Below are 27666 nucleotides of genomic sequence, written 5' to 3' on the forward strand. Positions count from 1 at the left end.
GTTGAAATTAATTGATAGGGTAGCCTCCCCTTTAGACATTTCTAATATTTTGGAAATGTTTTTCAAGCCATAGAATTTTCTGTCTTTAAAATTTTGAACTATTTAATTGTTTGCTTAACTCATTTGTTGTCATTGATTGTTTAAAGAAAACATTGTTGCAGTAGAAAAGGTTGTCAATTACCGGTATCTAATCAATAGAAGAAGGGAGATAACTTTGCAAAAAACTACTGATTTAATTAATTGTACAATGAAGCTCTGTTGCGCAAGAAAATTTGGAAGACACTTTACTCTGTTCATATTTAAATTTATTTAAATTTAACTCTCACGATTAAGACACTATGAAAAATTTAGTTATACGATCTATTTGCACTATTGGTAAGAGAGCTATATTAATGATTGTTCAATATTCTGGAATATATCAGCCTGTATTATTTTAGTGCCCTACAGAATCCAGTTGTAGATAATTATGGATCACTCCTGTTGTGTTGTGATGTCTCCATTGCCCAATACTTTTATGCCCCATTTATGGGCATTAGGTTTTCTGGTCTGTGCATCCGTTCTTTCGTTTGTTCATCCATCTGTCCCGTTTCAGGTTAAAGTTTTTGGTGGAGGTAGTTTTTTTTAAGTTGAAGTCCAATCAACTTGAAACTTAGTGCACATGTTCCATATGATATTATCTTTCTAATTTTAATGCCAAATTAGAGATTAAACCCCATTTTCACAGTCAACTGAACATAGAAAATGATCTTGCGGATGGGGCATCTGGTACTATGGACACATTCTTAGTTTTTTTTCATTAAACAATTTTTGTAAATTTTTTCTCATGTACTTCTGTACAAAAACACTTCATATTTTATCTGTAATTATCGATGGCATAGGCAGCGTTACCTAACTTCTTAAAAGCTTAATATTTAAGAAGGTAGAAGACCTGAAAGCTTCATACTGTGTATTTAAATATCTTATAAGAAGTTTCTGTCTGTCATATGTCCATTGTCCTTGACAGCATTTTCATGGTTCAGTGATTACTTGAAAAAAAGATATTATGAACAGTAGGATAATCATATTTGATATGCGTTTCCCTTCAAGGTCCTAATGCCTGTTAGACAGTTTTCATTTGAGGTTAAGTTTTCTGGTCAAGTCCATATCTCAGATACTATAACCAATATCTACTTTGGTGTATGTCCAACTGGCAGGTGTCATCTGACCTTGACCTCATTTTCATGGTTCAGTGGTCAAAGTTAAGTTTTTGATCTTTTTTTGAATGCAACAGGTCAACTATATTTGGTGTACAGTAATATTTAACAATGTACATGTCAGTCTGACAAGTTTTTTTTTTTACCTTGACCTCATTTTCATTGTTATTTCTCAATTATAACTTTGTGGGTTTTGGTCTGTTTCTAAAGCTGTATGCAATAGGTAAGCTATATTTGGTGTATGAAAATGTTTGAAGATGTACACGAAAATCGGTCAGGTTTTCTTTGACCTTGACCTCATTTTATGGTTCAAAGCTTAAAGTTAAGTTTTTGTTTTTTGGTAGTTTTTCTTAAACTTTAACCAACAAGTCAACTATATTTGGTATATGGAACGATTGTAAGGTGTATGTCTGTTGCCAGGTATCACCCGACTTTCACTCATATTTAGTTCATTTGTCAGTTCAGTTTTCCTGATGAACTTTGTTTCTTTAATAGATACTTAAGCAATAGGTCAACTATATTTGATGCATCAAATAATGTTAAGGTGTGTCTGGCAGGGTTAATCTGACCTTGATTTCATTTTCATAGTTCATTGGGTCACTATAGAACTTCCATTGTTTAGTCGGTTTCATTTATGGGAAAAAGGTTATTTAAAAACTTGTCCAAGTTTAGATAATATTTCATAAAGTTGTCAAATTAAGACGATACCAATAGTTCTAACACATTCACAAAACACCAAATTTGGTTGACCCATTGTTTACAGTATCCAATATATGAATGAAATACAAAAATTAAAACACGATGAAGTCCAGAAAAGGCAGTGGCGGATCCAGAACTTTTCCTAAGGGGGGCACTCCAGTCATGCTTCAGTTATTCCCTATATAATCAACCAAATTTTTCCCACTAAAGGGGGGCCCCGGGCCCCTGGATCCGCCTATGTAAGGTGACCTCTATACCAGGATATCAAGACATTGTAAGGGTACCCAGGGTAATTATAGGCAGCCAAACAGGGCCAGAAACTAATAGTAGTTTAAGGCATCTATATACCAGTTCAGGGTATGATGAATCAAGGTACTAGTATTCAAATTTTCACAAAATATAAAGCTTTAGGCTACCATCATCTGACAGTTACCCCTATGTATTGCATTTAGCAACGAGTAAAGTCAAAGACAAAAACTAACCAGACTAAACCTTGATGTTGACACTGACATGGGATTACTCACTATGGACAAAATGTAGGCTCACAGAGATATGAGGTACAGTTTAATGAATACATAAAAGTTCAAAACCAAGATGTATCATGTTTGCTTGGGTTAAACTACAAAACCTATAACAATTTAAAATAGGAATACATACATCAATTATGGGTATAATCCTGCACAATGATGTATGAACAAGAATGATACATCATCATTACTTGTTTCTACCAGTGGTCATTACTTCCAAAAAATAACACTAAATAAAATATTGAACACATCTACCCAAAATAAATTTGTTTCTTAGATGAATGTACAGGTCACGGTGTTAATGTCCTGCAGCAAATATTACTTGCATACCAGGAAATAAATACTTTATAAATGAAATTGGAATCACTTGGGAAATTTGCTACTATTTAGAGACCAGAGTGAACACACTGTAATATGTCATCTTCTTTAACAACCATTGATGTTACATGGATAGTTCTAAATATAAAGCTCGACTACAACTAATCCAATCTTGACATGATCCAAGAAAAATGAGGTCAAGGTCAGATAAAGCATTACACGTTAACCCATACAATGTACTTTAAATAGAGTTGCCTTTTGCACATCTGAGAAACACATGAAAATGATCCAAAGGTCAGATTAACCTTTCCAGACAAGACATGTACACCTTACCATCATTACATGCGTTTAATAAAGTGGATGTATTGCATATAGTAAGTATCCAAGAATTAAAACTGGATAACTTGAGTGACCAATGAAACGTCAAATGATAATTGCCAGATAGACATATACAGTATACAATCATCCCATAACCCAAATATATATGACCTATTTTTTGTAGTGCTGGAATAACAGACTGAAAACAAGAATGTGTCCATGGTACATGGATGTCCAACTTGCATTATCATTTTCTATGTTCAGTGGACCGTGAAAATTTGGTCAAAACTCTTGGATCTTTCATTAAAATTAGAAAGATCACATCATAGGGAATATGTGTACTAAGTTTCAAGTTATCAAATACCTGAAGTTGGAATACTGACGGACTAAAAACAACAACAATGCCAATAAAAACAAAAACTAACATTGAAGCAAATGAAGTCGGGTTGCAATATATGTGACTGATCAATGAAGAATGCTTACAATACAGTTGTACAAATCTGGAAATATGAGAAAAAAAATCCTTAAAACTATTGCAAGTGCGTCATTCTACATTTATACTAATGTTTATAACAGGTCACATTAACAATCTGACCTTGGTCTTGTTGAATCAAAAAATTCCTTGCGAGTGGATTGTCTGACCATCTTCAAAAGGTATTATTTAACAAGATTTCAACCAGTTTGAGGCAGCTGTCCACCTCCAATAAAACAAATCTATACATTTAGTTTATACATTTTAATATTAAAATTAATATTTGCTTTAAAATACGAATATGAAGCACATTTATCCATCAGCACATGTTAATCCATTCAGACAAATTAAAAATAGTTAATGTTAAAAATTCATAAAACATTCAACGCATTGCACCAAATTTGTTGTCCCAGGCTCTCACTATTTCTTTGCAGTTTTCTTTGATGTCTTTGGTGTTTTAGGTGTCTTTGGGGTCTTTGGAACCTTCAAAGAAAAACAAGAACAAATTAGTATAGGTTGATTGGAAAATAAAATACAAATTCTGGATGAAAACATGTAATAAAAAGATATGGATCCAATTTTAGAGTTGGATTTTTAATGTGCTACTTCATAGAGCAACGTTACACAAATATTTAATCAACAAAAAATTACATAAACAAATTATTAGATTACAGCAATACAGCAATTCTCATTTCAGGGCCTTTTATAGCTTACCATGCAGTATCAGTCTGCACCAAAAACTTTTCCAACTCCTAGTCCCGAAGACCAATATTTCAAATTTCTTATTGGTCCAAACAAAGTCTTATAATTTACTAGTCCGAATAAAATTTCACTAGTCTTGGGCATCAGACTAATGGCTAACCGTGCAGACTGCAGTATGGGCTTTGCTTATTGTTTAAGGCCATATGGTGACCTACAGTTGTGCTTAATAAGTCCAATAAGGCTTCCTTTTTAAAATTTCAAGTAATAAAATTTGATCCCACAACTGTTAGTTTAGACCAGAACAAGAATGTGTCCAAAGTACACGGATGCCCCACTCGCACTTTCATTTACTATGTTCAGTGGACCATGAAATTGGGGTAAAAAGTCTAATTTGGGTTTAAAATTAGAAAGATCATATCATAAGCAACAAGTGTCCCAAGTTTCAAGTTGATTGGACTTCAGCTTCATCAAAAACTACCTGGACTAAAAACTTGAACCTGAAGCGGGACGAACGGACGGTACAACGAACGGACGTACAGACTAGAAAACATAATGCCCCCCCCCCTACTATCGTAGGTGGGGCAGCAGAGGCGGATTTAGGGGGGGCCCTTTTTGGGAAAAAATTTGGTTGCTTGTATAGGGAATCATTGAAGCGTGACTGGAGCGGGCCCCTGGCCCACTTATGTAAATTTCTGGATCCGCCACTGGGCATAAAAATAATTTTTTTCTAAAAAAAAAGGCAAAAAAAAAAATATTTTCACAGGTATTTGGGGCTTTAACTTGGGGCTCATGCGGATAGTAAAAAAGATATTGCAATCGACTAGAAATAGATTGTTGAGACTTGTTATGTCTATAAATTTTAAAAAATTGAAAATATCGAGAAAAAAAAAGGGCCCCAAATACCTGTGGACAAAACATGTGATTGTCAGGTTGCTTATTTATTCAATCAGATAATTTCTTAAAAATTAACTTACTGCCTTGACTGGTTTAGCTGCTTTTGTCGTTTTCGTCTTAGCTGGTGATTTGGCCTTCTTTGGTTTGGTTTCCTTTTTTTCTTTAGTTGCAGTTTTTTTGGGCGATTTTGTTGCTTTCACCTTTTCTGTGGCCTTTTTCGTTGTGGTTTTCTTTTCTGTTGAAGTTTTAACTTTGGTGGTTTTCTTGACGGTTTCTTCCGTAGTTTTCTTCACCTTTTTAGTTTTCTCTTTGACAAGCTTGAATCTACTCATTAAAACTGGCTTTTCTAATGTCGCTTTTGTTTGGACAATGATGCCTTTCTCTAAACCTTTGGTGAGTGCTTGACGAAGTCTGGGTTTCAACGAATTTGGATTAATGTCTTTGTACTTTTCACAAATATAGTTTTTAATTGCAGAAGCAGGTACACCTTTTGGTTCACTTATTGCTTCAAGAGCATCTTTTACCATTTGAATTGTTGGTGGATGGCTAGGTGGCGGTTTAGCCACTTTCTTTGGTCCATTTTTGGCGGGAGAAGTAGATGCCATTTTCTCGTCTTTCTCTTACTTTTTTTCAGCACGTTATCACAATAGGCAAATCGGGTTCACCTTTTTATAAAACTAGTGCGGACGTCGTCGAAAGCGTGGATGGAACAAGTGTTCAAATGTTAATCCAATCAAAAACAGCGTTACTTAACCAAACAAGTAAACTGTAAACTCTTCATTTTAAGAGGGTCTGGGTGGGGTGTGAAGAGTAGAGAATAATGATTAAAAATAATTGAGAATAGAGAAAAATGTTCTTAATAATTAAAGAATAAAGAAATTATGGAGAAAGGCCAGTAAGTGTCTCCCCTTCTACTTATATCTTTTTTTAAATAGTGCTTAATTCATTTAATTTGATTATTTGGGGGGAAATCTGTAATTCTTCCACTACTTCTTAGTTTTAGGTCACGATTTGGGATTTAAGATTGTAAAAAAGCTTTAAGATAATAATAAGTATATTGCTGATATTTAACTGGATCTGTCAAAGGCCTTACAAAAGGCCCTCCTAGTGTTTTTTTCCCGAAGGGTGACTGGGGAATCTGGTTGGTCTTCTTCCGACCGGCAGTAAAACGCATGCCAAAGTAGGGCGTCCGTTTGGCTGTGCGGGATGTATCAAAGGAGTAGGTCCGGTAAGGACCGATTTTGGCCTCAAATTTCAGGTTCATCTGATGAAAGATTTTGACCACTTTTTAAACATTTAAGTGTCTATTTCATTTGAATTAATTTGTTTATGTAAAAGATTTTACCTGATTTTGTCATTAAAAACGACCCGATTCAAGCTAAAATATGAAAAATCTACCAAATATGCCGAAAAATGTCACTTTTCAGATGGTTTTCGTCAAAAATGAAAGTGGCCGCATCCGTGTTCATCTTCAATCTTTATATATGTTATGTATTATCATAAAATACAACTTACATTTTAATATTAGGGATGAACACGAATGCGGCCACTTTCGTTTCACACGAAAACCGTCTAAAATTTAACTAAAATGCTAGAATTGTGAAGATTTCAGTAATTTAGCATGACTTAATGGTGCTAATACCTGATATATGTGCATTGTATTGTCAAAAACAGCCCATATTTATGAAGCAGAAGCATTCTACTGTACAATAAATAACTAAAAGTTTACATTTTAACAATTTTTTAAAACTGCTATATTTTGGGGCCAAAAAGGGGTCTTACTGAACCTACTCCTTTGCAGCCACGTCCTGTCAGAATGGGGACGTTAAATTCGATGCATCGTGTAAAGACAGTACCACGCTCTTTGTACGTTTAGACTTTGCAACAACTCTTTGAGGGGTCCGTAAGTGGCCTGCTGCAAGGCAAAATTTCTGTCCCTATCCAATATACCCTGATTTCCCAAAGGCAGTTCAAATTTCCCTGATCAAATTCATCATCCCGAACGGTCTCTAGTACAAGACCTACCTATTGTATTTATTGCTACCTTGTTCTCGTCCTGAAAATGCATGGCATATTTGCCACTTGACGTTAATAAACCAACAATCAATCAATCGCGATCTTCTATTATTGAAATTTATACTTTATCGGTCAGCAAAGTCATAATTTATAGATATTACAGATTTAATGAAGTATGATAAATAAATAAAATAGCCATCCATTTTAATTGAAACCCACCAGATGTGCACCATTGCATTCGAGACCTTCAACATGATAAAACGATATTTTTCAAGTTTGGGTTGTTGTTAGAACTATAATGCATGCAAAAACTGTAGATGTACCCCACCCAAGAACTACGATGTTCTGTCTTTGAAATCATTCAGGTTAAAGACTACATGAGTGTGAAACTCACTTTCAAATGAAGCTTGAGTCATAACTTCTTTTGAAAAATTAAACAGTTATATAAATAGCTGGTGTGGGGGGACAAAATGTAATTATTGATTGATTGTTGGTTGCTTAACGTCCAGTGGCAAATATTTCATGCATATTCAGGACGAGAACAAGTTCACAATAAATACAATAGGTAGGTTGGTACAATAGAGGCCATCTGGGATGATGGTCGGGGAAATTTGGACTGCCACTGGAAAATGAGGTTATATTGGATAGGGACAGAAATTTTGCCTTGCAGCAGGCCACCTACGGACCCCTCAAAGAGTTGTTGCAAGGGTTCTTAAAGTGCAAAGAGCGTGGCACTCTCTTTACACGAGACATCGGATTTAACGTCCCCCTTCTGACCGGACGTGACTGCGAACTTGATACATCCCGCACAGCCAAACGGACGCCCCACTTCGGCAAGCGTTTTTCTGCCGGTCGGGAGAAGACCAAGTAACCATATTTCTATACCCCAGTCTCCCTTGGGGTTCAAAATGTAATTATAATTCATTCCAATTCCAATAAGTGCTGCCTCGCTGCTTACTTGGTTCTTACTTCCAGCCACATTAAACCTTTTTTTTTGTATTTTGTAATGATTTTTTTTCTGGTGTGCTTGAAATATATGGTTACTGATATTATTCTGTTCTTTTTTTATTTATAGGCTTGTTTTTTGTATGGCTTTAATATGTTTGTATGGCTTTGTTATGTATTTTCCTTGGCGTCTTTATTTGTTCTTCTGGCTGTAATTGCTTTTATGTTTTTGGTTATTAATACAGGAACGTGTGTGTGTGTGTATAGAAGAAGATATGTTATTACCATAATGTGTTAAAGAGCATGATACAATATTAAGACATTATTTAGGATCCGGAAAAAAATTATCAAGTTAGTATACATACAGAGAAAAGGAAACAGCAGTTTTATATATAAAAGGGTGATGTTTTATATAGACGGTTGTATATGAGTTCATCAAAGCTCAAGTTACTTTTTGTTCTGTATTTATATGTGCCGACTTTAAATACTAACTTACTAATATGGTTGAAGTCAATATCAAAAATTGTAAATGATACATTGAAAGGTATTCAACTTTTTTACCACTGACTATCTACTTTATTTATACTCACAAAGTGACATACTGTATGACACACTAAAAGTACTTTCTATTATGAACAACTGAGATAATTAAACTATGACAGAACTGTCATAGTGATTCAAATGATGTTGAATTTCAAGAATTCTATCTTATGTCGCAATCTGCACATTTTTTTAATCAAGTCAATATATGTACATATGCGTAGTTGTATCATTTTAGCAAGGAATGTGTGTGGGGCGCAGCTCCCACTCCCAGGAAGCATTTATGTTTTGCAAGTAAAATCGTATTAATGCCCCGCAGTAGCGGAGGGTGCTTAAATTATCACCCTTGTTCGTCCCGTCCGTCCGTCCTACGCGTCCTTCCTGTCTGTCCCGTCCGTCGCGTAAATCCCCAAAATTGGTAAATCCGTTCTCTTTAGTTTGCCTCAACCTAATGTTAACTTGTACACAGTGCTTATTACCACAAATCAAACTCGAAATTGTGTGGCGTCAATTTACCGTTTATAAGTTATGCCCCTTTAAAAACATAAAAATTGCTGAATTTTTCGTTTTCGTTCTCTTTCTTTAGTTTGCCTCAACTAAATATCATAAAAACTTATACACAACGTTTATAACCACAAAACACAGATCAAGTGTGAGTGGCATCACTTTTACCGTTTTTGCATTATCTATGGATATATATACAAATTGGACATTTTACAGTAGTCTAAATGAAGCGGATTTAAGTAAGATCAAGTAACTGTAGGTCTCAGTACGGTCTTCGTCAATTAACCCCACCCATTACAAATGGTCAATTTTAAAAGGACCCGACATAAACAAAGTGCACATGAAACTATTTAAAAATGTAAAGGTTAGATGTCTAAAATTCTAAATAAATATTTCACTTCTGAGAAAGAATGTAAAATTTTCTTAATTGTTTTCAACATAGATATAGTGTATCAATGCATAATAAATTTTATCATATGGAAATATGTTGAAATTATGTAAGTTTATTTAAACAGTTTATATATATGAAAAAAAGATGTCGTATGATTGCCAATGAGAAAACTATCCCACAACTTAGTCTTTTTATATTCTAATTCCAATATAATGTAATTAATTTCTAATATTGACCATATGGATGAAACAAATAAAGGGAAATTTGGTCTTGCCTCTTTTTAAAATTCATTTTTTTTTAAATTGAGGACAAAAATGGAAATACATAAAACGAAAGTACTTTCTAAGATGTCTGAACTGCAAAGAATTTATAAATAAGATTCTGCTTTGATTTTTTAAAGTGACCTCGTCAAGTTTTGAATATATCTTTTAATTTAAAATGAGTTAATTCGACACCTTACAATGTCTTTTTTATAAACAAATAAATGCATATATTTGTGAGTTTTCTGCAAATATATGTTTCCGGAAATTTTACAGCGAATGCTAAACCAGTTCTTTAAACAATCGATGCTTTGCTTATTTTTGTAGGACCGCATTTCCATCAAGCAACGGTTCTTTGACAAATTGGTTTGTATTTTGAGAAATATTTGCATCGTGTACATCTACACACTGTCGGGTATACTTTTATATAGATATATTTTAGTCCCCTACCGACGAAGACGAAGGGGACTTATGTTTGCACTCTATTCGTCTGTCAATCCATCAATCCGGCAAATCAGTTTTCCAGACTTTTCTTCTTCATGCTAGAAGATATTGATTTGATATTTGGTGTATTGTTTTATCATGACAAGTTACAGGTCAAGTTCGATTTTAGCTTTTCTCCTTATTCAATTAAAGCCCTTTCCCTAGAATTAAATTTTTGATGAAATACTTATTTATTACTAGATTTATGTTCAAAGGGAAAGAACTCATTTTTTTTAAAACTTTTTCGAGAATTTAATTTTTGATGAACTAGCAATAATCAAAGAATGCTTGTTTTGTAAATAATTGCCCCCCCCACCCTCCTCCTACATCCTGCCTTTTTTTGTTTTGAAAAATTCCCGGGGAAAATCTAAAGATACTATAATCGATTTAGCGGTTTAGTGCACAGTTTTTGTTTGTGGAAAAAATAAAACAAAATATCGTGCTTCACAAATTATCTTGACCCCTGCCGTAAGTCTCATATCCACCTTATCTTCGACCTTTTACACACCCAGTGTAGTGAACAGATCCATCTACCCTTTTGATAGACTCCATAGCAAACTTTAATTCGTCGTTAGTCAACGCGAATATATATATATATATATATACAACTCGTCTAAACATCAACCCAACAATGTTAGATCTGTAAATTTGCTTTCGCAAATTTTTGGTTCTTCCCTCGCCGGGATTCGAACCCATGCTACTGTGATATCGTGACACCAAATCGCCTGCACTGCAGCCGTCCCGCTAGACCACACGACCACCTGGGCTCTCAAAAAAAGAGCTTTCGCTGGCCGTGTGTTACCTTTCCTCGTCAGTTTTAATCTAGCGGCGTACTAGAGTACATGATATATAAGGCATGAAGATGTTATTGTTACAGATCAGCTAAATTATCTATAGTAAAGGATCCTACAAATTAATGTAATATACAGTCACAGAAAATAATTATATTTATAAGTACGTCTGAGTCAGTGACAACTCTACAACAGATGTATCTATCGGATCGCCATCAATGATGGTGATACATGGCTGTGTACATAATGTATATACAACTATATATATATAGTGAATGAATTTAAAGGAGACAATCGATTGATTGTGATTGTTAGTTGCTTAACGTCCAGTGGCAAATATTTCATGCGTGTTCAGGACGATATAATATCAGTTCATGAATGTTCATTTTATTTCTGTAGCAGCGGCTTTCAAACCAGAACACAATTATTTCAACTTGGTATCTCGTCCTGAATATGTATGAACTATTTGCCACTGGAAGTTAAGCAAACAACAATCGAATACAGTTATCGCAGGAGATCAAAACACAAAGCTTTAAACAAAAAAAATCAAGTGAGCGCCATCTCACTATTTAAAAAAAAAAACAGTTGTAAATCTATAAAAAAAAAAGAGATTCTATCATACAGAATAATTGGTTGATTGATTAATTATTGTTTGTTTAAACGTTCAGTGGCAAATATTTCGTACATTTCAAACCCCAAACAAGTTGAACATTAGGTCCAATAAGTATATAGATCCGGCAAAGTCGACCGCTATGGAGAGGGGGAAGTCGGACTGCCGCTAAAATGAGGATAAACCGTTTGATAGGGTCAGAAACTTTGCCTAGGAACAGGATACTAGCAACTATTTAGCTATCTAAAAGTAGTTGCAGATACCGCAGCATTCGCCCAAAATCATGCGGGCGTGCGTATTTGGTAAAAATCGCCACGCCGATGTACGCTCACTGTGAAAAAGTAGTGGAGGGGGTTCCACTTACACAAAAAAAACTGGGAACAGTAATTTCTATACTCGCCGGAATTTTATTTTCTAAAGTGATTTTGTTTGCAAATAAAGCATCTTTCCCTGACATGCAAATACAGCAGTTTTTACAACAACAAAAATTTGTCGTTAAGTGTATTAAAAAAAAAATAACAAAAAGTACAAAAGACAACTCATTATCTTGTTTACTTATTTTGGTTGTTGAGTATAGTTTTCATGATATTCTGTACAAGTGCGCTGTTGAATCATACCAAACAAGTAAAAGTTTTGAACGATAAATGATTTCGGATTCACAGATTTTATGTTTTGTATTAAAACAAAATATGCACGTCTTTTATATTAAAGACGCCTCTAGATATTTTAGGAAACAATAGAAACAACATTCAAATCAGCTCATACATTTTTTCAGAAATCGTTATAAAAAGCTATACACATATTTCAGAAAGAAAACTGTATTGTTAAACCACTGCCTGTGAAAGAAAATCAAATTACATTTTACACACAAATAAAAAACAAACCCGAAAAGTTCACTCATATGTAGAATCTGTATATATTGATTTTGTAACCTCTTTCAAGTGCAAGTGCACTTAGTTTTATTAAGATTCTCCTTTTTCTAATATTTTCACAACTACATGGTCTTATTACATATTCATGTGTTAGTTTTGATATTAATGTTGTTTGCATGTTAATGCATTTTAAAAACAACTTGTTTTTAGCACGTACAGCAATGCTTTGGAAATGCCGCAATAAATGAAAAATATATGTTCAATTTCAAAGTCGAAATTTTATATTCATTAATGTGCTGACATTTATAAAACTGGTATATTTCTCTTGCTTTGTCTCCGAGGAATGCAAATACCGTATTATTTAACTAATTTATTTGCAAATTGATAGGGTAAAAGTGAACCACACCCAAGTATATCAATATGAACTTGAACAACGAAGTGTACTTAAGTTCATGTTATATTCTACACTATCACGCTGATAATTATTCTCGCAGGGACAATGGATGGATTTAAATGGTGTTGCCTTTAGTATTTTTATGGATATTGATACTTATAAATACGAGAGACTGTCATTTAACAAACAAACACATGCATTATTTTACAGCAGTATATTACTTTAACTATGAATGAGTGCAGTGTTGATATTTCATTGGTTAGTCTTTGTTTGCGCCCAGTAAATATTCCTGAGGCTACTGGTTTAGGGGAAAATTAATTTTGTGATCGTTTTAAAAATATTGTGATCTTATCTTATGTTATAAAGTGACTATAGTACTTTGAACAGAGCACGTTATGTGATATAAACATACACAACAAATCTATTTATTGATTGAGCTATAATAGGAACCTGTATTTCCCCCGGCTATGTGTATTGGATCATATTTCTACTGATATGTCGCTTTACTATACATACATACATGCCGGCATGACGGAATACACTACAAATGACAATGTGTATCTAGGATGCTGACCATGTCATCGTTAATTACAAATAATGACATTCAGCCGGATTAAATCAAATCACGCTTTGTTTGGGATTTTTAAACACAGCCTAACCGAAACTGGATTTAATACAAATTAATATTGATTTCTAAATACTGATTTCAAAAAGGATTCTGGAGACGTTTGGTTTCCGAGACGACCCGATGTCGCCCCGGGGTGGGGAACGACTTTTCTGTGCAGTCAGATGGTCGGGCTGATGTCCGTTTGGAAATTGATTTTTCTGATTTTATGGTCAATTGGATTTCTTATATTTACATCTTGTGTCAAGGTTGGTACTTAAATATGTAACACGTGCTTTTATGTCAGATTTAACCATTTTAATTACAATTTTATAACTATGAGATTATATAATTTTTGTTATGCTTTTGTTTATTTCCCTAGCTCTTTAACTTAATTTAACCCAAAAATAAAAATATATCTATCTACCCTTACAAATTACTTCCTACATTTTTAAGATCTTTTTACTTTTGTTGTTGCTATTCTGTATATATAAAGGGTGGGGGCAGAAATAATCAGCTAAATATAAAGAGTATCACTGAAGTTAATATAGAATTGAAGACATGGATTGCACACAAATTAAGCGTGTAATTTTAAGAGGTTATTGACCTTGGATGCTGATGTATCACGATATCAACCGTAGAGGTGCGTTTTTTCGACATCTGCAAATTAAACATTCTCGCTAAGTTATAGCATGTATAGTCTTAATATGAAAAATTGAAATTTCCACCAACTTTTCACACTAAAATTGAAGGGATTCTTGAGAGGGAGATAGGGGGATGAACACTTTTTTTATACTTTCTAACAAGGTTAAGGTTGTAAAAATGTTAACCCTTAAAACCTAGTCAATATGACATAAAATGAATGAATATTTACGCGGATTCTATCCTTTCAAGCTTTTTTGTTGAGCTCAAGTTCGTATACACAAAGCATCACAGCACTAGAACACAGGTACTTGTCTTATAAAATGCATCTGACTGTTATATATAAATAAAAAAATCAGACAAGTGCCTGTGCACCACAGAGGTATAAACAACGATAACTGAAAACAGACAAATACAAACCATGAAACAAAGGATATACTAGTATGCAACATATACCAGAGTCCCCAAGTGGCATTGTGAATTGCATTTGAAAAACATAATGAATAAATAAAATATACTAAGAAAATAAAAAAGGCAATAAAATTGAAAGCTAATACGACGAAGGAATATTACAGATGCAATATGTTGTTTCAGCCAGTGAGAAACAGATATATCGAAATTCAGAAGAAAATAAACAAAATATGAGAACTCGACGTTAAAATTTAAAGCAACGGAGACGGGCTTACGGACATAAAAAAAATGCAACGACCAGTCACCTATACAACTTATCATAAAGCTAAATGGCTATGCGTAAACTTGTTGAAATGTCCATCAAAATGTTGAGTCATATCAATTGCTCGGGAAAGTTAAGCACAAAAGACGTATTAAAAAGGTTAAAAAATATTTAAATTTCAATTTTCAAATCGTTTTCCTGGGCGAAATGACGAATAACAGGGATTGATCTCAAAATTACTTTTAAATCCCACTTTTGCTGATTACACGAAACGATTTTGTTTTTAAAATTATAATTCAAATAATTCCGATTCTACTGTGAACCTAGCATTATAAAGAAAAAATAGTTAATTTCCTAACAGTAAACCAACCACATCTCATGTATGTGCAGTTTTAGAGACCGAACTTACAAAAAAACATTTAAAAAAAAAAAATTATGTTTGATTAACAGAAACTCACCATTCAAAGTAAGATGGTTATAAAACTGTTATTTTGGTTTCAAGTTAAGATTTACGTTCTCCAATTTATTGTTTGCGCATAGTGTATGTGTTATACAAGTACTGCTACGATCTGTAATGAGATGATATTTTTTTAGCAATCAAATATAACAAGCTTTTCTAATGATTTTTTTCAGTCCAAAAAAGTATATTTTTCTCTAAAATACATGCAAACAATTAACGGATTTCTTCGCCGTTATTCGAATGGCATGCAATGCAATGGAACTTTCAAGCAACAATCCTATTAGTTTTTGTAGTTTGGACATAAAGTATAAAAACAGGCCACACGAGTAAATCAATACGGGATTATTTATCAAACCACTTTTTTTTCTGTTGGCACATAATTTCACAAGGATGACACATGTGGCAAAAGGGGACAATGGGGAATTCAGTAGTTTTGAAAGAAGGCACAGTTCAAGGAAACTATATATTCCACACCGAGCGGAGCGAGACACTTGTTTTATGCTATAAAAAAGGATATTTATTCCATCAAGGCCCCTTTACGACCCGAACCCCGAATCCATCAATGGTTAAGGAAAAGTTCCTGGAATTGTTCATAAAATCATAAATTCTAGTTTAACCACATCGCATTGCTTACGTTCACCTCCAAACCCTAGCTGTGTTCGCGCTGCTTTAGGTTCTCAAACTACAAATAGTATATATATGGTCAGTATAAAATTTTCTGCTTCTTCTATCAATGGATTGCAATGATTGCAAGGTGTCTGGTTACAATAATTGAATATTGAATTTACGATGGAGTGACAAGATTGCGGAAACAGTGTCTGGGTGTTATAATTGAATATTGAATTTAGGAACTTTTCCCATGACATGAGCTCCGTTATCCGTCGAAACTGTTCTTTTTAAAGATTTCTCATCTAAAATTTTAAGTATAGAATTTATTTGGTAAAATCATATGTATCGTATTTACATGATTCAAATTATCGAAAACAAGGATCGGTAAAGAGAAACGAGGAGACAAAATATTTTATTTGAAGAATAAGACGTGAGAGATGTTTGACTAGAGAACAACTTGATGGTTATCTGAGGGTGTAACCAACTAGTTATGTACTTCAGGAAAAAACCAATTGATAAAGATACATTGTTCATATCTACAATATTTTCCTTTCTCTTAAGTGGTAAAACATACAAGACGTGCCGTTTAAAACGGATGGCTATTTACAAACTTTACTTAAAATAAAGAAAATGTGATCTATAAATAAAAATAACTTGAGCAGAATTAGACTCTCCCATTGCAATTTCACAATGAACTACGTATACGGAGTAATAGGTTTATTGTTTTTAAACAAAAATCTGTATTTTTTTTAATACATTTTTCATATGGCAAAACACTGAAATACTGACACGTTCGGCAAAGTTTATTTGAATTCACTTGACACCCAGCCCACAGAATAATAGGAAATACACACCCAGTGGTACCAGAAGGAACGAATTAAACGTTTCCCAGCACAATCTGTCTTTTTATATTGATACCGTTAAGTCTTCAATATGAAACAACAAACCACTGGAAACACCCTTGTGTGAAATCTGAACGTAGAATGTTTCCCATTTTCTGCTCGTCGGGTATTACCAATATCTCATTCTCTAAAAAAACCAACACAATACATGTATTTCATGCGAAAAGGGAGGTAAAAAGGTGGGATTTTGGAGAGAGAGAAAAAGAACCAAAGTGGAAATAACGAAAACAATACAACAAAGGCTAGATTGGGAAATGGTCATCTTTGTGTCACACACATACATATAGTTTGAAGTGAACTACACCACCATTGACCATTTTAATTTTGGTTTCCCACGCTGAGTATTCTAGTTCAAATTTCATCCCTTGTCCGTTTTATTTTCCAACCAGAAACTTTTTAACTGAAATAAACATTTGGCGTATGATATAACGCAAAAGAAACAAAACGGTTACCTATTCCTATTGTGGCCATCACGCGAAATATGCCGTAGCTATTCAGTTTAGTCATGATATTATAATATGGATAGACTAGTATGCCGAGTCATATTTGATATACTGTGAGATTTTTCAGTAAAGATGAGATTAATTTTTTTGATCCTACTTTAAAGGCATTTGTATTTGAATAATGTTATGGAAAGGATGTCATGAAATGCAAAACTTTGAAAAAAATCTAAGACATTAAGATAACGAATTGAGTTCGAGATACACGGTAATTGGTTTGTGTTTTAGTTTTATTGTTTCCGGTTTGCTTTTTTTCGTATAACTTTATCAAGATAAGATCTGAAAGATGTTGTAAAAAAGTTTAACAAAATTACATGTACATGAGGTATAACATATGGAAATATTAGTTAATCCTTATAAGTATTCATAGTATGTGGTCAACATAAGAGGGGGTAACAGAAATTTAATATGAATTTCATTTGATTGGCTTTTTTTTTTTATTTCTCCAATATGAGAATAAACTAATGTTACTAAATCTTATTTCAGGCTCCAACATATGAATTTGACCTTCAGCTTTACCAGGTGGATGAAACTTTGTTAGAATGTCCAACAGGTGAGAAAAAACAAACAAATAAAGGTCTCCATCAACTGGGGGGAAAAAGAGGGGGGTTGGAGGGATCCTGATTCCAACATCCTATGCTTAAAAACATGAAATCTGGAGGTCCCAAATTTATAGAAATTTATAGAAATTTATATCCAGACATCCTGATATTCGAAAAAAAAATAATCCTGGATCCAGGAAGGATCAATCCTGAAATCCTGAGCTTAAAAACACCCAATCCCGACGTCCCGAAAAAGGTCCTACCACCCCTCTTAAAATTTACCATTTGTGAATGTGATAATAATAATAAATTTCATTACTTATGAAATAATCTAAGTATTCTTTTTAAAATCAAACAAGATTATTTCAAGCATTCAAACTGTTTATTATTGAGTTTTAATACAATTTAATGTACATTTATCTCAAATGCTATCAAACTAATTAATTTCATTACTTGTGAAATAATTCCAGTATTCTTTTTAAAAGCAAACAAGATAATTTAAAAATTCAAACTGGGCTTGTTATTGAATTTCAATACAATTTAAAGTTCATGTCATCTCAAATGTAAGTTTTCATCACTATCACAAATACTTCATACAGAAGGAAATCAGCAATACACACGAATTCATCATTCATTTCTAATATGAATTTGGTAATAAAATTAATTATCTGTAGGTGGGTTGCTCAATTTTGCTATATCTTTCCATGTTTTCTTCAGTTTATGTTCAGGTCTTTATGTTTTTGAAGTATACTGATATTTCTATATGAAGATAACTGATAACTTCAAATGCAAAATATTCTTAGCTTGAAAGCGTGTTTGTTTTGAGAAAAATCATCTGAAAAGTTGGATTAAAGGGTGTTTGAAATTTCCTGATTTTTTGTCAACGGGGGACACATAATCGCCGTTTTTACACATCTATTTAAAACCAAATAACTGCAATTTTAAACAATATTTATCAAATAAATTTCATTATAGATGAATAGTAGACATTTGAAAGGTGTAAAAAACTGAAATTTAGGACAATCAGTCAAAGAATTACTGAGAAATACTTCTTTGAAATCTTGTTTTTTTCATTCAGGAAATTGGCTGAAAATCGTTGTCTGTTTTTCGGTCCTCTGCGGTAAGTGCCGAAATTTGGTCTCAGTTTAAAAAAATAATCATATTTGTTATAAAAATATGATTTACCGGCATATTTCTTCCATTACAACCATCATTTGAAGTTTTTACACCTCAAAATCATAAAACAGCGAAATTGTGTCCACGGCGAATATGAGCGCCCCACTCTATGTGATTGGAGTCTATGATAAACTGCCAACTTTTGATTTTTAAGATTTCTTCATCTGAACACTTTTACAGCCTTACTTTTTATACGACCGCAAAAATTTTTAATTTTTCGTCGTATATTGCTATCACGTTGGCGTCGTTGTCGTTGTCGTCGTCTTGCATCGTCGTGCATCGTCGTCGTCCGAATACTTTTAGTTTTCGCACTCTAACTTTAGTAAAAGTGAATAGAAATCTATGAAATTTAACACAAGGTTTATGACCACAAAAGGAAGGTTGGGATTGATTTTGGTAGTTTTGGTCCCAACAGTTTAGGAATTAGGGGCCAAAAAGGCGCCCAAATAAGCATTATTCTTGGTTTTCGCACCATGACTTTAGTTAAAGTAAATAGAAATCTATGAAATTTAAACACAAGGTTTATGACCATAAAAGGAAGGTTGGGTTTGATTTTGGGAGGTTTGGTCCCAACAATTTAGGAATAAGTGGCCCAAAGGGTCCAAAATTGAACTTTGTTTGATTTCATCGAAAATTGAATAATTGGGGTTCTTTGATATGCCAAATCTAACTGTGTATGTAGATTCTTAATTTTTGGTCCCGTTTTCAAATTGGTCTACATTAAGGTCCAAAGGGTCCAAAATTAAACTTAGTTTGATTTTAACTAAAATTGAATCCTTGGGGTTCTTTGATATGCTGAATCTAAAAATGTACTTAGATTTTTGATTATGGGCCCAGTTTTCAAGTTGGTTCAAATCAGGATCCAAAATTATTATATTAATTATTCAGCAATAGCAAGAAATCTTCAATTGCACAGTATTGTGCAATAGCAAGCAATTTTCAATTGCACAGTATTGCGCAATAGCAAGAAATCTTCAATTGCACAGTATTGTGCAATAGCAAATATTTTCAATTGCACAGTATTGCACAATAGCAAGAAATATCTAATTGCACAATATTGTGCAATAGCAAGAAATTTTCAATTGGAGTTATCTTTCTTTGTCCAGAATAGTAGATTAAAACAGTCTTTACCATTCAGTGATAACAAGCACAAGAAAATTTCTTCAAACATTTTTTTGAGAGGATTAATATTCAACAGCATAGTGAATTGCTCAAAGGCAAAAAAATTATTTTAAGTTCATTAGACCACATTCATTCTGTGTCAGAAACCTATGCTGTGTCAACTATTTAATCACATTCCAAATTTAGAGCTTAATCCAGCTTTAATGTTGTGTCCATACTTGCCCCAACTGTTCAGGGGTTCAACCTCTGCGGTCGTATATAGCTGCGCCCTGCAGAGCATCTGGTTCATCTTACTTTTACCATTTTCAAATCCATTTGTTTTGTCCATTTTCATGTTTACAATTACACAGAACCGAGAAGTAAAAATATTATTTATAAGAAAAGGTTAGAAATTTCTGTAACTAGTCTATATGATTTTATTTGCAGGCTGGCTTAAATTCAGGAATCAGTGTTATTATATAGTTCAAGAAGAAGCTACATTTCAGCAGGCTGACATACTATGTAAAAGGTATACTCATTTATGTATTTTATTATCTACAGTTTATAGAATTTAACATTGAATCTGAAGCCACATGTATGGAAAGTGCCATGCTTTTTCAGTTTTTGACTTAAAGATTCCTTACAACTCATTTATAGGCCTGTATGTGACCTGCTGCAAGACAAAATATCTGCCAACATACACAAAATAAAACATGTCCCTTCCTGACATTGAAAAAAACATCTAATGAAAATTCTGAAAAATACTGTATATTAACATGATAAAGTATATAAATATATATACATTACTACCAAACTTCCTTTAATAAGAAATAGGACAACCCTAATAATTATGACTACCCAAAAAAAAATATTGGACAAAACATTAAATCAGTTGTGATGTTTCTGGTTCAGGCTTGTTCTATATTTGTCAGTTAATAAACAATATTTAGTATGTGGATTCATTGTAACAACTTTATGTCTGTCTGACATGTCAAGTGACCTTGACCTTTTTTAACACTACATATTTTTTGTCAAATATATTTCATCCTACATATTTTATATAGCCTTGACCTTATATTATGGTAGAATGCCAGGTCATTAGTATCTTAGAAATTCTGTAGAGTAGTAAATGATAATTCATAGAGGAATTTGAAATAAGTACATGTAGTGTTTTTGCATCTGACAAATGTAAGACCTTGACCCAAGTGTCAAGTTCATTGACTTTGAAATCATTCAGATATTAAAGTAGGGTAAGTATATATTAGTTTGTCAACTCTTGTGGTATATTTCCTATTTGTCACTTCTGTCAGTCAAGAGCCACACAAACAGTTTATAATCCCACCACAATTATTGTGCTTGTACCTACTCAAAACATAAACATCAGTGACTGTCATATCCTTCTGATATTGTTTAAATCTGGTGATTGGCTTTCCCATTTGGTTGTTATAGTCATTATGTAATGTCTGGGCCCATTATACTATGGGCTTTGGTAATCGATGAATGTAAAAAAGAAGATGTGGTATGATTGCTAAGGAGACAACTCTCCACAACCAAATGACACAGAAATTCAAAGCTAAAGTTACAGTAAGGACTTCAACAATGAGCAAAGCCCATACTGCAAAGTCAGCTATAAAAGACCCTGAAATCACATATGATAACCTGTAGTTTCTTAAGTTTACATGATTTGGTCTCTGGTAGATAGTTGTCTCATTGGCAGTCAATTACATCTCTTTTTTTGTAATTGTGGATTTCAACAGAAAAGTATTTCATTAGTTATATTCCTTCCATAGCTTTTGAAATATCTCAATAAAGTTGTATTTTATAACATGGTGTAATTTGTGCACAGTGTTTTGAACCCAGATGTTCTTCAGCTAGACATGATTCATGATTGATAATATGCATGGATATCTTCACTGCAGTATTCATTGCACATTGATTTCTAAAGTGCTAGTACCATTTTAATTAAACACGTTTTTTAATAAAACTTCTTTAATCTTGAAAATTATATTTTAAGTGTTAAATTTTGGCTTCATTGTTATTCTTGTAACATAGTTACTAAATTATCAGGGAGGTTCGAAAAATATCAATGAAAACAAGTGCATTTGTACCAGAAATAATTGAATAACTAAATTCAGAGGTTGTTTATAAATTATAACACATAAAATTGATATTCAGATAGAATTTTATGATTGTTCTAGCTTTGTTCAATTTATTTAGCATTAAGGTAAAGTACACATGAAAGTGGGTAATTATTGAAAGAATGTACAAATTCAAATAATGCTACTACATGTACTTTTGTGCAAAATATAAATAAAGGAGATAGCAACCTATCGATGCAAAAATCCAAAAGTAATCGCTGTTAACATACTTCAACATTTATGATTTATTAAGTGGACATTATGAAGAGTAACACAGTTTATTGTCAGAAAAAAACACAAACAGTTGCTCTTCCCTTTCCTTCAAATCAGTACCATTTGGAGATGTATATAATTGTGTGACTGGTATGAGAAGGGATGGTGAATATAGGGAGAAACTATTTATTTAAACTATTTGAGGATATATTAGTTTACATAATAAAATCTGACACTTGTAATTTTATAATAACATTTCATTGATTAACCAAATTAAATAATTTTGTAGGTATGGAGGTCACTTGGTGAAGACAGATGGGTACAATAATAATCAAGGAATTGGGAAGCTTATTAGTAACCACAATATTAGTAATGTGTGGATTGGTAAGCTAATTAGTAACCACAATATTAGTAATGTGTGGATTGGGAAACTAATTAGTAACCACAGTATTAGTAATGTGTGGATTGGTAAGCTAGTTAGTAACCACAATATTAGTAATGTGTGGATTGGTAAGCTAATTAGTAACCACAATATTAGTAATGTGTGGATTAGTAAGCTAGTTAGTAACCACAATATTAGTAATGTGTGGATTGGCAAGCTAATTAGTAACCACAATATTAGTAATGTGTGGATTGGTAAGCTAATTAGTAACCACAATATTAGTAATGTGTGGATTGGTAAGCTAATTAGTAACCACAATATAAGTAATGTGTGGATTGGTAAACTAATTAGTAACCACAATATTAGTAATGTGTGGATTGGTAAGCTAATTAGTAACCACAATATTAGTAATGTGTGGATTGGTAAGATAATTAGTAACCACAATATTGGATTGGTAAGCTTCTTACTACAGATGTGCAGACCAGAGGATAGTCATTACTATTAGACCTTGCCCATACATAATACTCCATGTAGCAGGCATGAAGACAGGAATTTCCATGGGGGGATACAATCATAGTCAACTTTAAGTTACAATTCAAACAGTGCTTATATATGTGCTTATTTGGTATCAAACCAATACATCCTTTGACTTTTTTTTTTCTTCAATTCCTATAGAACAATTAACTTGTCAAAATTAAACCAAACTGATGAATATATAAATGGCCCTGTTACACTGATTTCTCATTTTTCTTAATTTAGAGATGGCATACATGTACATCGTGGCATTAATTCCAAATAGGCTTCCATTAAACTTATGGCAATTCATATTTCATCCTCTTATCTGACACTACTTGGCCAATTTAAACATAACTTCTGGTGGTGGTTGGGGTAAAAAAAGGGGGATCTGCATCTGTAAATAGGTTTAATTTGGCTAGATGTGGCCATTCATGACATTGGGTATAGATACTAGGTGAATAACACAAACTCTTATGGGCCTCTAGTTTTCAAATCCAACTAATAATACTTTTAATCTTTTTTTTTGGTAAATTTTATAATTTTATGAGAATAAAGATCTTCATAACTTCTTACACCAGATTTCTTATGCTAGTTCATTACTTGTATATTGTACAAGTAAACATTTTTTAATTAATTTCTTTCACCGTCGCTAATTACTTAATTTGCATGTTAGATGTCACATCACCTTACTAACACGGATTTAAACATTTTCTTCACCTTTGGAGTTCTTGTATCAAACAACTAATTTATTCCAGTTTTTGTTTGTCTTACATATTCTACAAATGACTTATATTTAGATCAGATGATAGTAATTTTTAACGCTATAAGTATCATTATTGTGGTGAAAGCATTTAGTGACAATTGTATTCTTGGCAGTTGTAACAGTCCTAATGTAAGGCCATGCCAATATTTAGACTAAGGTTTCATCTGGTGTTGGGAAATTTTATCAAAAAGACACCTTCACACATTGTCAAATATAAACTTTGTCCTTTCTAAATAAGGGAACTTTCTGCAGTTTACTTATGAAGGAATATAAACTTGATAATAAAAGCCAAATTACTAGTAGTTCAAACCATTGATAGATATATTTGCATTTCTTACTTTTTATTTCCTAATAGGTTTATATGTCAGGGTTTTCTATTGCAAAATTTATCATTTTTGCATTGGGAGAAGTTTGTCAACACAAATTATCCTACAGTAACTTCAAAATATAAAGAAACCTAACATTATTTTATTATTTCTCAATGGTAGCTGTGAATATAAAATATGTATAGAATGCTCTGTAAACCATTACGAGAGTGGTAAAGGGTTATTTTCGTGCAACATTTTTTGCCATTTTCATTTCACCTGCAGCCTTGAGAAAGGTTCGTTATTCACCATGTTTCATGAAATCTGTAAAAAGATCAACGGGCAATTTTTAATTGTTCATTCATCGTGAAATGGCTATTTTATTTTGTGTTCTTCTGCGCAGATGCCCCCCTTTACACCCCTCCATTACGAATAAAGCAGCAGCAGTAAAAAAAAAATTCAATAAGATTTAAAGTCTTGCAGCTCCCCCTCCCACTTCTTTTGAAAATCTGAAAATTTTAAAATACTACCATGAATTCTTTTGTAACAATTGAACAGGAAGTATTACTTTGCAGATATTAATTACTTTATGATAAAGACTCTTTCTGATATAACATTGCGGAAAACCTTGAAACAAATACTTTGTTTGGTCTAACAGAATTGTTATAGCAAATCAAATACCTTACTTGTACTATGTATAGGAGTTAGGTCATGATATACATGATTTCTTGTTTGACTTAACCTTACGTATAGTCGAACATGAATATATTTGTAATTTTTTACATGTATATATTTGTTTTGACTGTAAAATTAAGTAGAAATCGTACACAATTTGTGTTAATGATTGACAGGGCCATGAAATAAATGGTAGAAAAAGTGACATTTGACAAGTAGAAAACTAATAGCAGACAAAGTAATTAACCTTGGATAAATAATTATTAATTAAATAACATGACTCATAGTATTTATTTACATTCTGGTCAATGTGTATTTGACATGCATATTTTATGTTTGAAATGCATATCCAAAATACTTTTGAAACAATGTGTTATGCATTTCATCTCTTTTATATGTACTTTAACATACACTAAGCTTTGACAATTTAGCAAGGTCATCCATCTATTGGTATAAAATCAGTACATTTATTTGTTTTAGGTTTACAAAGGAAGAAATCTGGTGAATTTTGGTGGTCCGATGGGCAGCAAGCAGAGGCTGCAGATGGGTTCTGGACAACCCAGCTACCCATCAAATCTACTGGTTGGTATTTTTTAGTAAAGTAGAAGTTCTTACAAAGAAATAAATCTTTCTATCATGGCCAGTATGCCTGAATGGATTGGAGTTAAAATTGCTTTTTGATATAATGTGTATAAATTAACTAAAACAATAAATAATTCAATATAATCTTATGTCAAGAGAATCTTTTAAAAATAATAAAGAGGCATGTCACTATATAGTATCCAGCAATAACAAGTTTGAAGTCAGTTTGCTCTGAACTGAATTAATTCTTTCTTTCCCCAGCTCCTGGGTGAGGCAGTGTACATCCTGGCGGCACTTCTGGCACCCACCTTTCTTGTCTATAACACCTGTGAACCTATAGACACGATTTGATAAGATATCCATTCTCTGACTAGCTTCCTGCAAATATAACTCTCAGGTGTCTAAGATTTCCCAGTCATGCACACTTCCCAATGCTAATTTTTTTTTACGATTCCAGTGTGGGTGTCGTCCTGAACAATCATGAAATATTTGCCACTGGACCTTAAGCAATCAACAGTTTAAGCAATCGATCGACTCAGGGCGCTCATATTAAGGTTTCATAGCAAACAATCTATAGAATGTTACATAAGATTTTAAATGCTTGCTATTATTTCGTTTGTAATTAAAATTAGAAATGTTTAGACAAATGTTTGGTAAATATAACATCAGTTTGTCTAAATGATTTTGTGTTACTTTAACTGTTTCTACACTAAAACAGCTAAAAATTGACAAAAAACTAGCAGCGATCTAAATAGAATTTACCACTTGTCAGAAAAATAGGTTAACACATGAATGATTTATGCTGCAAAGTGATTTATTTTCCCATTGAAACAATGCTCTAGTCAGACTTATATACATGCAAAAATCATAATATTTGTACATGTATTTTGAAAAAAAAAGGGGTATTAGATTTGATTTTCATGCCACAATCAAAAACAAAGTGATATAAATCATTCTTTGAAGGGAAACTTTTCTACTTTTTACGATTGTTGAAACTTACTACAAGGCCTCGAACTGTGAGTAATATTATTACTTAACATGTCTAGCCTTGTTTTTGAATGAGAGAGTGTTACACTTCCCCTAAAACAGACCACAACTTAATTGGTTTGTATGAACTGCATTAAAATATTTTTTTATTCAAAATTTAAAAACATTGCATGATATGTTATATATCACCCCTCCCTTTTATTTTTAAATTATACGATTTTCCTTTTTTCTTCCAGACACTTAGAAAAAGAGTTTTTTTAATATCATATTTAGGTTACTAAATATATATACTTAATATCATCAAATGGAATTTAGGGAACAAGAACAAGACTTTTTATTGCTGTTCTTCATCAGGAACATTGGTTGAGTCTATTCAACACTGAGAAAAAACACTTGAAAACCTCAGAAAAACAATGATGGGTTAACATACCACAAATATGTATGGATAACCACTTGGTTCTTGTCATTCAAGCAATATTACATCCCATGTAAACCATACATAGGTGTAAAATAGAGAAATAAACCGCATTATATATATCCATAGAACTTCAACATTGCTTTTCACTTTGTACAGATGTTCAAACTTTTTGAAGTGAATGTTCAGATGCGGAAGGTGTCAATGTTTATTTTTATATATCTGTTTATATCAAAATTGTCATGTATGACTATGTTACATAATTGAATATTGTTCATGTAAAGAACTTGAGTCGCCATCACCTGTAACAGACAGAACATTAGAAATTGAAATTTGTACACCATAAACACTAATCTATAGTATACTGTAAACCAACTAATTTACAAATGATTTATTTTTGCGTCTTTCGCGAGAAGAAAAATAACATGAATATAAATTGTTGTGAAAATTTAAAACCTGGATCTCTCCTTGTCTAACTATATACATCAAGTAAATTTGAAAATAGCGAAATTGAATTGCCACAAATTTGGATAGAAAAGGCTAAACATGGAA

General features: G+C 32.8%; 2 protein-coding genes across 2 annotated transcripts in view; one reads left to right on the plus strand and one right to left on the minus strand.

Annotated features, from left to right (window-relative positions):
• Nucleotides 1-3776: 3776 nt before the first annotated feature.
• On the minus strand, nt 3777-5776 carry LOC139488250 (histone H1-like). Its single transcript, XM_071273734.1, has 2 exons — nt 5204-5776; nt 3777-4010 (listed from the first exon to the last, which is right to left on the minus strand). The coding sequence occupies exons 1-2, from the start codon at nt 5726-5728 to the stop codon at nt 3948-3950; spliced, it is 588 nt and encodes a 195-aa protein (XP_071129835.1). The 5' UTR covers nt 5729-5776; the 3' UTR covers nt 3777-3947.
• A 6950-nt stretch (nt 5777-12726) lies between these two features.
• LOC139489675 (uncharacterized) overlaps nt 12727-27666 on the plus strand; it is a 146150-nt gene continuing 131210 nt past the window's right edge. The window contains exons 1-5 of the mRNA XM_071276331.1: nt 12727-13802; nt 17806-17872; nt 20586-20667; nt 22779-22873; nt 25611-25712. Coding sequence (XP_071132432.1) covers nt 13719-13802; nt 17806-17872; nt 20586-20667; nt 22779-22873; nt 25611-25712 — 430 coding nt within the window. The 5' untranslated portion in view covers nt 12727-13718. The remainder of the gene's footprint in view (nt 13803-17805; nt 17873-20585; nt 20668-22778; nt 22874-25610; nt 25713-27666) is intronic.

Source organism: Mytilus edulis, chromosome 9 (assembly GCF_963676685.1).
Source record: "Mytilus edulis chromosome 9, xbMytEdul2.2, whole genome shotgun sequence".
NCBI classification, from domain to species: Eukaryota; Metazoa; Mollusca; class Bivalvia; order Mytilida; family Mytilidae; genus Mytilus; species Mytilus edulis.